At 40.7% G+C, this 15186-nt stretch overlaps 1 protein-coding gene across 1 annotated transcript; it reads right to left on the bottom strand.

The window, feature by feature from the left end:
* Positions 1–3777: 3777 nt before the first annotated feature.
* Positions 3778–13986, bottom strand: LOC106593733 (gastrula zinc finger protein XlCGF52.1-like). Its single transcript, XM_014185113.2, has 2 exons — positions 13353–13986; positions 3778–4592 (listed from the first exon to the last, which is right to left on the bottom strand). The coding sequence occupies exons 1-2, from the start codon at positions 13744–13746 to the stop codon at positions 3958–3960; spliced, it is 1029 nt and encodes a 342-aa protein (XP_014040588.2). The 5' UTR covers positions 13747–13986; the 3' UTR covers positions 3778–3957.
* Positions 13987–15186: the final 1200 nt, after the last annotated feature.

Below are 15186 nucleotides of genomic sequence, written 5' to 3'. Positions count from 1 at the left end.
GCCAAGCACGAGCAAGAGATCCTATTGGCGTGTTCTAACAGATATTTTCGCCTACTGTGTGAATTTTTCCTTGCACTCCTTTTAACGCAATTTTGGCAAAAGGTAAAGTCTAGAAAACGTACTACACTCTGTTGGTTAAAGATTTTAGTTATGGAAACAGAAAACTGTATTGAGATCAAACGTTTCATCGATGAGAAAATGTGCAGAATGTTGGACAAAATCCATCTCACTCTATCATCTTTCACTGGGCTTCCTCTCATCACCATATTTGGTAGTGAGTGTGTTAAAAGTCCATCCTGCTCCTCTCCTCTCTACCCAACGTCCCCTTACAGTCCCTTCAGTTTACCTTAAATCCCGTTAGTTTGGCTGCTCAGCCTACCTAAAATATCCCTCACCCATCATAGCCATGCCATTCCCAACCAATCAGAGAGCTTGGAAATGCGCATCTGGACACTGCACCTGCCCACTCAGGTCAGAGAGTCATCATCGACCGAAGGGAGAAGAAGCCTGTTTCTGAGGACTTTTTATTGTCGACAGTAACACAAATGTCTGAATGTTGTGAGTGCATCGAAATGTAAGTTGCAGGGGGCGTTATCGTTGGTTTTACATGCTGTGTAATAATAGGTAATTACCACTAATTACTTACTGTTACTTTGATAAATAAAATGGCGCCGGAGAAGACAGACGTTTTACGTGTCTCCAACCGATTGTTTTTTTGTTTGTTTATTTGCGTTTTTTGTCATGTATTTTTTTTTAAAACTTATTTTGTACATCATGTTACGCTACCGTCTCTTATGACCGAAAATAACTTCTGAACATCAAGACTGCGATTACTCACCATGGACTAGCAGAATCCTTTTTTTCCTTTAACGAGTCTGACTAGCCCGACACAAACGATATACTGCTTTCTCGGGAACAGGCCCAGATCCCCGTGATTTGCATGAAGAGGAGTCGGAGATAAAAGGGGCCAGAGGGCAGGCTGCCTTCTGAGAATTTGTAGGCGATCAATAAACCCCCACTTCCTTCCATTCTGCTAGGAAACGTGCAATCTTTGGAGAATAAAATCGATGACCTACGCGCAAGATTAAACTACCAACTGGAAATTAAAAACTGTAATATCTAATGCTTCACGGAGTCGTGGCCAAATGAAGGCTGGTTATACGCTGCTGTACTGGCAGGATAGAACAGCGGCGTCTGCTAAGACAAGGGGCGGCAGACTATGTATTTTTATAAATAACAGCTGGTGCACAATATCTAAGGAAGTCTCGAGCTATTGCTCGCATGAGGTAGAGTATCTCATGATAAGCTGTAGACCACACATCTACCTAGAGAGTTTTCATCTGTATTTTTCGTAGCTGTTTACATACCACCACAGTCAGAGGTTGGCACTAAGACAGCATTGAATGAGCTGTATTCCGCCATAAGCAAACAAGAAAACGCTCACCCAGAGGCGGTGCTCCTAGCGGCCGGGGACTTTAATGCAGGGAAACTTAAATCAGTTTTACCTCATTTCTATCAGCATGTTAAATGTGCAACCAGAGGAAAATAAACTCTGGACCACCTTTACTCCACACACAGAGAAGCATACAAAGATCTCCCAAGCCCTCCATTTGGCAAATCTGACCATAATTCTATCCTCCTGATTCCTGCTTACAAGCAAAAATTCAAGAAGGAAGCAATAAAAAGGTGGTCAGATGAAGCAGATGCTACGCTACAGGACTGTTTTGCTAGCACAGACTGGAATATGTTCCGGGATACCTCCGATGAAATTTAGGAGTACACCACATCAGCCATTGGCTTCATCAATAAGTGCATTGATGACGTCGACCCCACAGTGACCGTACGTACATACCCCAACCAGAAGCCATGGATTACAGGCAACATCCGCACTGAGCTAAAGGGTAGAGCTGCCGCTTTCAAGGAGCGGGACTCTAACCCGGAAGCTTATAAGAAATCCCGCTATGCCGGGTGCCTGTGCCCAAGAACACTAAGGTAACCTGCCTAAATGACTACCGACCCGTAGCACTCACATCTGTTGCCATGAAGTGCTTTGAATGGCTGGTCATGGCTCACGTCAACAACATTATCCCAGAAACCCTAGACCCACACCAATTTGCAATACCACCTCAACAGATCTACAGATGATGCAATCTCCATTGCACTCCGTACTGCCCTTTCCCACCTGGACAAAAAGAAGAATGCTATTCATTGACTACAGCTCAGCGTTTAACACCATAGTGCCCTCAAACCTCATCAATAAGCTAAGGACACTGGGACTAAACACCTCCCTCTGCAACTGGATCCTGGACTTCCTGACGGGCCTCCCCCAGGTGGTGAGAGTAGGTAACAGCACATCTGCCACGCTGATCCTCAAAACAGGGGCCCCTCAGGGGTGCGTGCTCAGTCCCCTCCTGTACTCCCTGTTCACTCATGACTGCACAACCAGGCACGACTCCAACACCATCATTAAGTTTGCCGATGACACAACAGTAGTAGGCCTGATCACCGACAACGACGAGACAGCCTATAGGGAGGAGGTCAGAGACCTGGCCGTGTGGTGCCTGGACAACAACCTCTCCCTCAACGTGATCAAGACAAAGGAGATGATTGTGGACTACAGGAAAAAGAGGACCGAGCACGCCCCCATTCTCATCGACGGGGCTTTAGTGGAGCAGGTTGAGGCCTTCAAGTTCCTTGGTGTCCACATCACCAACAAACTAAGCATACCAAGACAGTCATGAAGAGGGCACGACAAAACCTATTCCCCCTCAGGAGACTGAACATTTTTGGCATGGGTCCTCAGATCCTCAAAAGGTTCTACAGCTGCACCATCGAGAGCATCCTGACTGGTTGCATCACTGCCTGGTATGACAACTGCTCGGCCTCCAACCGCAAGGCACGCAAGGGTAGTGCGAACGGCCCAGAACATCACTGGGGCCAAGCTTCCTGCCATCCAGGACCTCTATACTAGGCGGTGTCAGAGGAAGGCCTGAAAAATTGTCAAAGACTCCAGCCACCCTAGTCATAGACTGTTCTCTCTGCTACTGCACGGCAAGCGGTACCGGAGCACCAAGTCTAGGTCCAAGAGGCTTCTAAACAGCTTCTACCCCCAAGCCATAAGACTCCAAACACCTAATCAAATGGCTTTTATTTTACCTTTATTTAAGTAGGCAAGTCAGTTAAGAACAAATTCTTATTTACAATGACAGCCTAGGAACAGTGGGTTAACTGCCTTGTTCAGGGGCAGAATGACAGATTTTTACCTTGTCAGCTCAGGGATTTGATCTAGCAACCTTTCGGTTACTGCCACCCCTCTTTTACACCGCTTCTACTCTCTGTTATCATCTATGCATAGTCACTTTAATAACTCTACCAACATGTACATATTACCTCAACTAACCGGTGCCCTCGCACATTGACTCTGTAGCAGTACCCCTTGTATATTGTCTAGCTATTGTTATTTTACTGCTTTTTAATTACTTGTTACTTTTATTTCTTATCTGTATTTTTTAAAACTGCATTGTTGGTTAGGGGCTCGTAAGTAAGCATTTCACTGTAAGCTCTACACCTGTTGTGTTCGGCGCATGTGACTAATACAATTTGATTTGATAGCTTTCAGACATACAGTACCAGTCAGAAGTTTGGACACACCTACTCATTCAAGGGTTTTCCTTACTTGTAACTATTTTCTACATTGTAGAATAATAATGAAGACATCACAACTATGAAATAACACATATGGAATGTTGTAACCAAAAAAAGTAGTAACCAAAAAAGTGTTAAACAAATCAAAATATATTTTATATTTGAGACTCTTCAAAGTAGCCACCTCTTTGCCATGCTGACGGCAAGATGACTGATGACACACTTGGTATTCAATTCATGAAAACACAACACTGAAATCAATAGAACAAGGTGAAAATGTTTCGGCTTCTACATTGTGACATTTCATTGATGTCATGAAACTCCTTCATGTATTTTCTGATGTCTAATCAGAGATCTTTTACCAGAGTATCTCTTCCCACATTGATTACAGCTATATGATTTCTCTCCTGTGTGTGTTTTCTGGTGTGCAGTCAGCTGGCTACATGAAACAAAACTCTTCCCACATTGATCACAGCTATAACATTTCTCTCCTGTGTGTATTCTCTGGTGTACAGTCAGCTGGCTAGATGAAACAAAACTCTTCCCACATTGATCACAGCTGTAAGGTTTCTCTCCCGTGTGAATTCTTTGGTGTGTTTTCAGGCTGCTTGGAACATTAAAACTCTTCCCACATTGATCACAGCTGTAAGGTTTCTCTCCCGTGTGAATTCTCTGGTGTCTTTTCAGGCTGCTTAGATCAGTAAATCTCTTCCCACATTGATCACAACTGTACGGTTTATCTCCTGTATGGATTCTCTGATGTCTTTTGAGGTCTGCTGAAGAGGTGAATCTCTTCCCACAGTCAGAGCAGCAGTGAGGTTTCTTCCCTGTGCGTTTCCGCTGCTGTTTCTTGAGATGTTCTGATGTGGAAAGACTCTTCTCTGCCTCGTCAGCTTCATGATGTTGTTGAGGCTCCCCAGAGGATCCACGGTAGTCACGTCTCTCTCCTGTGTGAACAACAAAGACAGACAGAAGGTTAAAGGCCACAACAGCAGAAATTCACTGTTTATTTTAGCTAAACGGTGATCCCCATGATGTTGTGTACAAACTTATTTGACAATTGTCTTAATAAGACCAGTCAAGTGAGCAACAATAGCCATATTTAGTCTTATTTCTTTCACCTTAGTAGTAAAGGGGATGATTGTAGGCTAGAAATACATTTTTAAAGTTGCCTAAACCAAGCAGTGTGCCAGGCAACGTTTGGCCACCAATATAAGCCCCATTCTGTGTTTGCTAAAATTGCCGCATGAGGGCGATGTGCACACAATTTGGTTGCAGAAACTCCTCCATGCTAACGAGGAAACCACTAGTTATGGATGTAGTATATCTGGTAATGAGGAAACCACTAGTTATGGATGTAGTATATCTGGTAATGAGGAAACCACTAGTTATGGATGTAGTATATCTGGTAATGAGGAAACCACTAGTTATGGATGTAGTATATCTGGTAATGAGGAAACCACTAGTTATGGATGTAGTATATCTGGTAATGAGGAAACCGCTAGTTATGGATGTAGTATATCTGCATGGAGGAACAATGGTGAGCGAAGATTTTAGTTTTTCACAATGTATTTTGAATATTACAGCGCAAGATCAGGAGTGCTACTCAAGGAAACTCACATTAAGCTCTGTGTCTATTCACTAACTCACCACCGTGGGGGAAAACTCAGGGGAGTTCTCATAGGCTGACAGCAAAAATAGCCTCCATTTCCAGGTTGCTTATGAGTGCATTTCACACCACTATTGGATTAGAATTGTAAGGCTTGTTTGAATGTTCTGCTTATTATAATGTTTGCGTCATCCTCGCAATTCAACTGCTTTATACTTAAAAACACCAGTAAAATGCTCTTTGGCTAGCTTTTGCTATCAGTCTGTCAATGAGCATTTAGCATTTAAGCTATAACAACTGCTGCATCCAAAATAAGTATTTTGCAACTATCACAACCAAATATTATTTTATTACTAATATTATTACTGTTCAAGCAATAATCAAAACAATTGTAAGCATTTTGAGAACCCCAAAAAGTGTTTTTATTTACAAGTAATAACCTGGTAAATCTAGGCTGTTGAATGGTCCCAGATGGTGAACAGTTTATTTAGTAATAACCTGGTAAATCTAGACTGTTGAATGGTCCCAGATGGTGAACAGTTTATTTAGAAGTAATAAACCTGGTAAATCTAGACTGTTGAATGGTCCCAGATGGTGAACAGTTTATTTAGTAATAACCTGGTAAATCTAGACTGTTGAATGGTCCCAGATGGTGAACAGTTTATTTAGTAATAACCTGGTAAATCTAGACTGTTGAATGGTCTCAGATGGTGAACAGTTTATTTAGTAATAACCTGGTAAATCTAGACTGTTGAATGGTCCCAGATGGTGAACAGTTTATTTAGTAATAACCTGGTAAATCTAGACTGTTGAATGGTCCCAGATGGTGAACAGTTTATTTAGTAATAACCTGGTAAATCTAGGCTGTTGAATGGTCCCAGATGGTGAACAGTTTATTTAGTAATAACCTGGTAAATCTAGACTGTTGAATGGTCCCAGATGGTGAACAGTTTATTTAGTAATAACCTGGTAAATCTAGGCTGTTGAATGGTCCCAGATGGTGAACAGTTTATTTAGTAATAACCTGGTAAATCTAGACTGTTGAATGGTCCCAGATGGTGAACAGTTTATTTAGTAATAACCTGGTAAATCTAGACTGTTGAATGGCCCAGATGGTGAACAGTTTATTTAGTAATAACCTGGTAAATCTAGACTGTTGAATGGTCCCAGATGGTGAACAGTTTATTTAGTAATAACCTGGTAAATCTAGACTGTTGAATGGTCTCAGATGGTGAACAGTTTATTTAGTAATAACCTGGTAAATCTAGACTGTTGAATGGTCTCAGATGGTGAACAGTTTATTTAGAAGTAATAACCTGGTAAATCTAGACTGTTGAATGGTCCCAGATGATGAACAGTTTATTTAGTAATAACCTGGTAAATCTAGACTGTTGAATGGTCCCAGATGGTGAACAGTTTATTTAGTAATAACCTGGTAAATCTAGACTGTTGAATGGTCCCAGATGGTGAACAGTTTATTTAGTAATAACCTGGTAAATCTAGACTGTTGAATGGTCCCAGATGGTGAACAGATTATTTAGTAATAACCTGGTAAATCTAGGCTGTTGAATGGTCCCAGATGGTTAACAGTTTATTTAGTAATAACCTGGTAAATCTAGACTGTTGAATGGTCTCAGATGGTGAACAGTTTATTTAGAAGTAATAACCTGGTAAATCTAGACTGTTGAATGGTCCCAGATGGTGAACAGTTTATTTAGTAATAACCTGGTAAATCTAGACTGTTGAATGGTCCCAGATGGTGAACAGTTTATTTAGTAATAACCTGGTAAATCTAGACTGTTGAATGGTCCCAGATGGTGAACAGATTATTTAGTAATAACCTGGTAAATCTAGGCTGTTGAATGGTCCCAGATGGTTAACAGTTTATTTAGTAATAACCTGGTAAATCTAGACTGTTGAATGGTCCCAGATGGTGAACAGTTTATTTAGTAATAACCTGGTAAATCTAGACTGTTGAATGGTCCCAGATGGTGAACAGTTTATTTAGTAATAACCTGGTAAATCTAGACTGTTGAATGGTCCCAGATGGTGAACAGTTTATTTAGTAATAACTTGGTAAATCTAGACTGTTGAATGGTCCCAGATGGTGAACAGTTTATTTAGTAATAACCTGGTAAATCTAGACTGTTGAATGGTCCCAGATGTCTTGCATAGCTTCATACGACGACCGTGATACCTTCTGAACTACAGTATATAGTGTTATAACCTCTCCTTCTGAACTACAGTCTATAGTGTTATAACCTCTCCCTCTGAACTACAGGATGTAGTGTTATAACCTCTCCCTCTGAACTACAGTATATAGTGTTATAACATCTCAATCTGAACTACAGTCTATAGTGTTATAACCTCTCCCTCTGAACTACAGTATATATATTGTTATAACCTCTCCTCCTGAACTACAGTCTATAGTGTAATAACCTCTCCCTCTGAACTACAATATATAGTGTTATAACCTCTCCCTCTGAACTACAGGATATAGTGTTCTAACCTCTCTGAACTACAGTATATAGTGTTCTAACCTCTCTGAACTACAGTATATAGTGTTAACCTCTCTGAACTACAGTATATAGTGTTCTAACCTCTCCGAACTACAGTCTAGTGTTATAACCTCTCTGAACTACAGTATAGTGTTAACCTCTCTGAACTACAGTATATAGTGTTCTAACCTCTCTGAACTACAGTCTAGCGTTATAACCTCTCTGAACTATAAAATATAGTGCTATAACCTCTCTGAACTACAGGATATAGTGTTATAACCTCTGAACTACAGTATAGTGTTATAACCTCTCTGAACTACAGAATATAGTGTTATAACCTCTCTGAACTACAGTATAGTGTTATAACCTCTCTGAACTACAGAATATAGTGTTATAACCTCTCCTTCTGAACTACAGTATAGTGTTATAACCTCTCTGAACTACAGTATATAGTGTTATAACCTCTCCTTATGAACTTCGATCAGTCATCCCTGTAGAATACTCCTTTAAAGTGGAACTGACAGCGATTGAACTACTTAACAGATATGAAACAAACAGACAATCGTAATATCAGTCAAAAATATAAAATTCCCAGTTTATGCTACAAAACCAACTTTATATGAGGTTTTTAAAACTAGGTTCTATTGGACTCAACATTCCATGATGTACACGAAGGCATTGTTGGCAGAATAGATGGATGCAGTTCAATGCATAATTAATATAATTCACTAATACATTTCTTGGTGATCCAAAAAATATTGCTATCAGGTTGTTAAATCACAGCTGGTCTGTTACATTTTTTTGCTGCCTCCATTCGGGATGCACTATTTCAGTTTCAATGGCTAAATATTTATTTATTTTTTACAACACAAAAAAAAGGACAAATGTAACTTAGGCTGTGAATCACATGACAAATTAAATTAGCAAGGGCAATGATCACAATTCAGTCATAACGTGGCTAATAGGCTAGCGTATTTATGTATGTAACAAGCTAAGAAACACAGAGCCTAACATTAGCTTGATAGCTAGCCAGCTGCTAGGAAGATGTCATGCCATTGGAGGAGGACCCTAACGTTAGCTAGCTAGCTGCTAGGAGGATGTCATGCCATTGGAGGAGGACCCTAACGTTAGCTAGCTAGCTGCTAGGAGGATGTCATGCCATTGGAGGAGGACCCTAACGTTAGCTAGCTAGCTGCTAGGAGGATGTCATGCCATTGGAGGAGTGGGAGAATGACTGACTTTTCCCCCTCATATTGTTTTTCAGTGGCTGTACACAGCTAGAGATGCAGGTGTCATTTGGTTAACTAGCAAGAACTTGAACGACTGTTATCCAGTTAGCATAACTCTTGCGTTCGCAAATTCACTCCGGCTAACTACTCCCGATTTCAGAGCACTCTCGTCTGAGTGTACCAGAGTGCAGAATAACTGATTAATTTACTAATGTGCAACACCCTGCTGAATATGACTGGTGTCAGTAACCGTAGGCAAAGAAAGTCTGATTGGCTTTAGCGTACCGGTCTGTGTAGACTGGTCCTGGACGAGACAGGTGTTTTATCAGGTTGTATTTACTGCTGAGTCTAAGTTCGTCAACATGCATTTTAAAAGACAGTGATATGGTTGGATGATAAACTAAGTATTTATATGCAGAGACATGATTCATTCGAGAACCATCTAAGCTCGTAAGTGCAAGTGTATTTTCAACACTTTTTGAACCTATTAAAAATCATAAAATGTGTTTTCTTTGCATTTAAAACAAGATTCAGCTGTAAAAAAGACTTGCAATATCTTAAAATCTGTCTCCAATAGTGATAATGCTTGGTCAGCCATTGAAGCGATAGAGTACATACATGACAGTGTCATCAGCATATAAATGAATTTGACACTTTCTTATCTCATCACCGATATTGTTTATGTAGAGTGAACAGTAATGGACCAAGTATAGAACCCCGTTAACCAACTCCAATGGCTTCGACTGGATGCTGTCAACTCTAACAGCCTGACTTCTATCCTTTAGATAAGTCATGAAACCAACGACGGCATACAATCCCAGTCCTATTAACGACACCTTACCCAAAAGTATCGCATGGTCCACAGTGTCAAAAGCTTTAGACAAATCTATGAACAAGGCGGCACAGTACTTTCTATTATCTTCTATTACGTACAGTGGCCGTAGTAGGAAGGAAGTGGCAACACGGTACCTTGACAGTAGTGTAACAATAACATAAAGTCCATCAAAAGTTTCATCCATGTTAGCAGCACCTGTAGAGTTATTTAAAGCTATGGGGGGAGCAGTGAGTATAGTCTGAAGGGGAATCGACCAATTCAGAGTATCAACCCCCAATAAGCTGAGAGAGGCTGGACTGAGGGCTTGTAGGCCTGTTGTAAGGCAGGTCTTCACAAGACATCACAGGCAACATCGTCGCCTATGGCCACAAACCCACCGTCACTGGACCAGACAGGACTGGCAAAAAGTGTTCTTCGCTGACGAGTTGTGGTTTTGTCTCACCAGGGGTGGTGGTCGGATTCGCGTTTATCGTCGAAGGAATGAGCGTTACACCGAGGTCTGTACTCTGGAGCGGGATTGATTTGGAGGTGGAGGGTCCGTCATGGTCTGGGGCGGTGTGTCACAGCATCATCGGACTGAGCTTGCTGTCATTGCAGGCAATCTCAACGCTGAGCGTTACAGGGAAGACATCCTCCTCCCTCATGTGGTACCCTTCCTGCAGGCTCATCCTGACATGACCCTCCAGCATGACAATGCCACCAGCCATACTGCTCGTTCTGTGCGTGATTTCCTGCAAGACAGGAATGTCAGTGTTCTGTCATGGCCAGCAAAGAGCCCGGATCTCAATCCCATTGAGCACGGCTGGGACCTGTTGGATCGGAGGGTGAGGGCTAGGGCCATTCCCCCCAGAAATGTCCGGGAACTTGCAGGTGCCTTGGTGGAAGAGTGGGGTAACATCTCACAGCAAGAACTGGCAAATCTGGTGCAGTCCATGAGGAGATGCACTGCAGTACTTAATGCAGCTGGTGGCCACACCAGATACTGACTGTTACTTTTGATTTTAACCCCACCTTTGTTCAGGGACACATTATTCAATTTCTGTTAGTCACATGTCTGTGGAACTTGTTCAGTTTATGTCTCAGTTGTTGAATCTTGTTATGCTCATAGAAATATTTACAAATTTTAAGTTTTCTGAAAATAAGCGCAGTTGACAGTGAGAGGACGTTTCATTTTTTGCTGTGTTTAGTCTTTGTATCTTAACATCATTGTCTGTGGTTAATCTATATTTAATCTAAATGAAAATTATACACATTTAAAAGTAACTTTTATTGACATTGCCAACTATGTAAAAATAGCCTACATAAAGCAAACAAATAAAAACATTGCAACCTGCAGTTAGAAAATATCCTGATAAAAATAAATATCCTATAATTGGCTACAGATGGCCTGTCTGCTAGGAACTGGAAACATTGTATTAACTTGGTCTGGCCCGAAGTTGGTGCTAGTTTACTTGCAACATTGTATTAAATATTCTGGGCCATCAGAGTTTCCTGCCCCAGTGAGCTCTGGACAGACACAGCTGAAGGCCAAGGGATAATTAGTAATTAGGTAGGCCTATTTTATGACGTTTCCAATGGATCCGTTTCCTGCCCCAGTGAGTTCTGGACAGACAGACACAGCTGAAGGCCAAAGGATAATTAGTTATCAGGTAGGCCTATTTTATGACGTTTCCATTGGATCAGAGGATTGTTTAATTTTTGTAACTCACACAGAGTGGTAATCTAAAGGGAGAGAGCAGGAAAGATGTTTCAATCTGCTACATTGAGGAACTATTGTCATTCTCAATGGATGTAAAAACACACTTTGTTACCGTGCTGTTTGAGGTGAAAAAAATATATATTTGAGAAGCTCTGAGACAGGTGTCTCTTGTCCATAAAAAAAAAAATATATATATATATATATATATAACATTGCATGTGAACTTCAAAGCTGTAACGATTTCACACTGGCTTTGGTTAAAGGCAAATACAAACACATACTAGTAGTCAAGCTATAATTTTGACCTTATGGATGGCCAATCCTTGTATTCATAGTGTAGTGAATTCAGGGGGTATCCCTGAGCTGAACTCAAACCTGGGTCCAGCGACTGTCAAGCCAACACCTTATAACTGTTACACCAAGATGTCTGAACTTCTTGACGAGGTCGCTACATTAGCTTTCTCTATGAATTTGAGAGTGGTTACATTTCTCCAGCCCCCATCACTCAGCTGTTTACCAAACCAAGTCTCTGGGCAGCCATTTTGTTGCTGTTTAAATCCTAGGTTGTCCGTTTAAAAAAGCCACATCAATCAACCAATATGCAGTCCAAACAATAACAAAGCTGTAATTCCACCACTGTTTAGGAAATAAGATGATGATGGGTCTGGAGAAATGTAACTAGTCTCAAATTCATAGACAGACCTACGGATGCAAGGACTGACTATCCATGATATCACCATTATAGTTTTAACCATGTTGAGGCTATACAGTGTTGATTTACATTGTTTCTAAACATTGGAGTAAAAAAAGCTTATTTGGGGTTCTGATGGGGTACAACAGTTTAACTAAGCTCATGAGGCATCTGTTATATTCTTCAAGAATCAATGGCTATACAGTGCATTTGGAAAGTATTCAGACCCCTTCACTTTTTCTACATTTTGTTACAGCCTTATTCTAAAATTGATTAAATCAAATGTTTTCCTCATTAATCTACACACAATACACTATAATGATAATATGAAAACCTTTTTTTTTGCACATTTATTAAAATAAAAAACATGAATAAGTATTCAGACTATGAGACTCTAAATTGAGATCAGGTGTATCCTGTTTCGTGACTCTCAGACCATGAGAAACAAGATTCTCTGGTCTGTTGAAACCTAGATTGAACTCTTTGGCCTGAATGCCAAGCATCACGTCTGGAGGAAACCTGGCACCATCCCTACGGCGGCAGGGACTGGAGGACTAGTCAGGATTGAGGGAAAGATGAACAGAGCAAAGTACAGAGAGATCCTTGATGAAAACCTGCTCCAGGCCACTCAGGACCTCAGACTGGGGGGAAGGTTCACCTTCCAACAGGACAACGACTCTAAGCACACAGCCAAGACAACGCAGGAGTGGCTCCGGGACAAGACTCTGAATACTTTTTTCTATGCAGAGAACAATGGGAGACAGTCCCCAAAGTGTGCCAAGCTTGTAGTGTCATACCCAAGAAGTCTCAAGGCTGTAATCGCTGCCATAGGTGCTTCAACAAAGTACTGAGAAAAGGGTCTGAATACTTATTAAATGTGATTTCAGTTGTTTTTTACAAAATTGCAAAACTGTCAAAAAATCTGTTTTTGTTTTGTAATTGTGTGTAGATTGATGATGGAAAAAAATATATATTTAAACCGTTTTAGAATAAGGCTGTAACATAACAAAATGAGGGGAAAGTCAATGGGTCTGAATAATTGAAAAGTCCAAATAGGGATGAGGCAATGGCGGATTTCCCCTTTAACACCACACATCAGTTCAACAACTGCAGAGTTTGTGCCTCTGTTTTTAAGACAGTACTTACTAGTGTTAATCAGGGAACGGTTTCCCAAAACCATCTTACGGCTAAGTTCATCGTTAGAACCATTGGATGCCTTAATATGGCTTTGGGAAACCGGACCCAGATATCCAATTTCCTCCTCTTCTTCCTCCTCCTTTTTCAATGTGACAGTCATCCCCCCCTCCTCCTCCACTCCTGCATCTTCCTCTTTCTCTTCCTCCTCTTCTTTAACTGTAACTTCCTCCTCCTCTTTCACTCTGAACGCGTCTTCCTCTTCTTTCACTGAAACGTCTTTCTCTTCTTCTTTCACTGTAACAGCTTCACCCTCTACTTGTTTTTGTATAGTGACATCCTCCTCTTCCTCCTCTTCTTTGACGAGAGCTTCTTTAGCAGGAGGAGAGTAGCTTCGTGAACTCATGGTCGGGGATGTTAGCTAGCTAGGCTAGTGATAACGTAATCAGCCCGCTAGCTGACTAATAACAACAACATCGTAAATATGAAATTAAATCGGATAACTAACTAGACGACAGGAGTGGGTTTAAAACGCAGTGGCTAATATACACTAAAGCGTCTAAAGCTATTTTGGCTAGCAAGCTACAGAGGTGGCTGACTAACGGTTGCTACTGTTGAAAGAAGCGTTCCGTCCACTAGATTATACGTCACACCAACAGCATTACCTTAAATTCCCAGACCGCCATCTGCTGACTGGAGTGGGTAACGCAGCTGAGTAAAATGTAGATTTAATTTTCAGACAAAAAGTTAACGGTTGGAAGCATGAGTTTTTACCCGCCAATGTAACAACACAGTGTGGTTAAAGACTTAGTAACGTAGAAGCAGTCACAATATGTACAAAAAATTAACATGCTTAATGTTAATTTTGTCACACCAGACTCGATCAGGTCATGCAGTTTGAAATATCAAAACGAACTCTGAACCAACTATATTAATTGTGGGACTGGTCGAAAAACATGAAACATTCAAGGCAATTTAGATAGCTTGCTGTTGCTAGCTCATTTGTCCTGGGATATAAACATGGAGTTGTTATTTTACCTGAAATTCACAATGTCCTCTACTCAGACAATTAATCCACAGAATTAACGGTAAACCGAGTTTGTTTCTAGTAATCTCTCCTACTTCAGGCTTCTTCTTCTGAGTCAAATACTAAATGTTCAGTGAATGTGAGTATATTTGGGTGGTTTACGTAATTAACTTTCCTACTAACCTTCTAAAAGTTGATGTGCCAAAATCTTACCAAAACATTCATTATTCTACTAACTATGCTCACCAATGTAGCTGACCGGTGTAGAGAGAGACAAGTGCCTTAGCAGAATGTTTTTTGTGATGGGATAATACAGTTGAAACATTTGAGGCGTTTATAAGTTACAGTTGAAGTCGGAAGTTTACATGCACTTAGGTTGGAGTCATTAAAACTCGTTTTTCAACCACTCCTCAAATGTCTTGTTAACAAACTACAGTTTTGACAAGTCAGTTAGGACATCTACTTTGTGCTTGACACAAGTAATTTTTCCATAAATTCTTTACAGACAGATTATTTCACTTGTAATTCACTGTACCACAATTCCAATGGGTCAGAAGTTTACATAGACTAAGTTGACTGTGCCTTTAATCAGCTTGGAAAATTCCTGAAAATGGGAACAAAAAAAATTCTGATGGGTTAATTGACATCATTTTAGTCAATTGGAAGTGTACCTGTGGATGTATTTCAAGGCCTACCTTCAAACTCAGTGGGAAAATGGGAAAATCAAAAGAAATCAGCCAACACCTCAGAAAGAAAAATTGTAGACCTCTACAAGTCTGGTTCATCCTTGGGAACAATTTCCAAATGCCTGAAGGTACC

Source organism: Salmo salar, chromosome ssa02 (assembly GCF_905237065.1).
Source record: "Salmo salar chromosome ssa02, Ssal_v3.1, whole genome shotgun sequence".
Lineage (NCBI taxonomy): Eukaryota > Metazoa > Chordata > Actinopteri > Salmoniformes > Salmonidae > Salmo > Salmo salar.
This window is presented reverse-complemented; position numbering and strand designations above follow the sequence as displayed.

Excerpts from the sequence above, each read along its gene's own strand:
- LOC106593733 (XM_014185113.2), bottom strand. The coding sequence starts at position 13,746 with ATGAGTTCACGAAGCTACTCTCCTCCTGCTAAAGAAGCTCTCGTCAAA. Across the intron at positions 4,593-13,352 it reads CCGTTCCCTGATTAACACTA|GAGAGAGACGTGACTACCGT; the intron begins GTAAGTACTGTC and ends TTGTTCACACAG.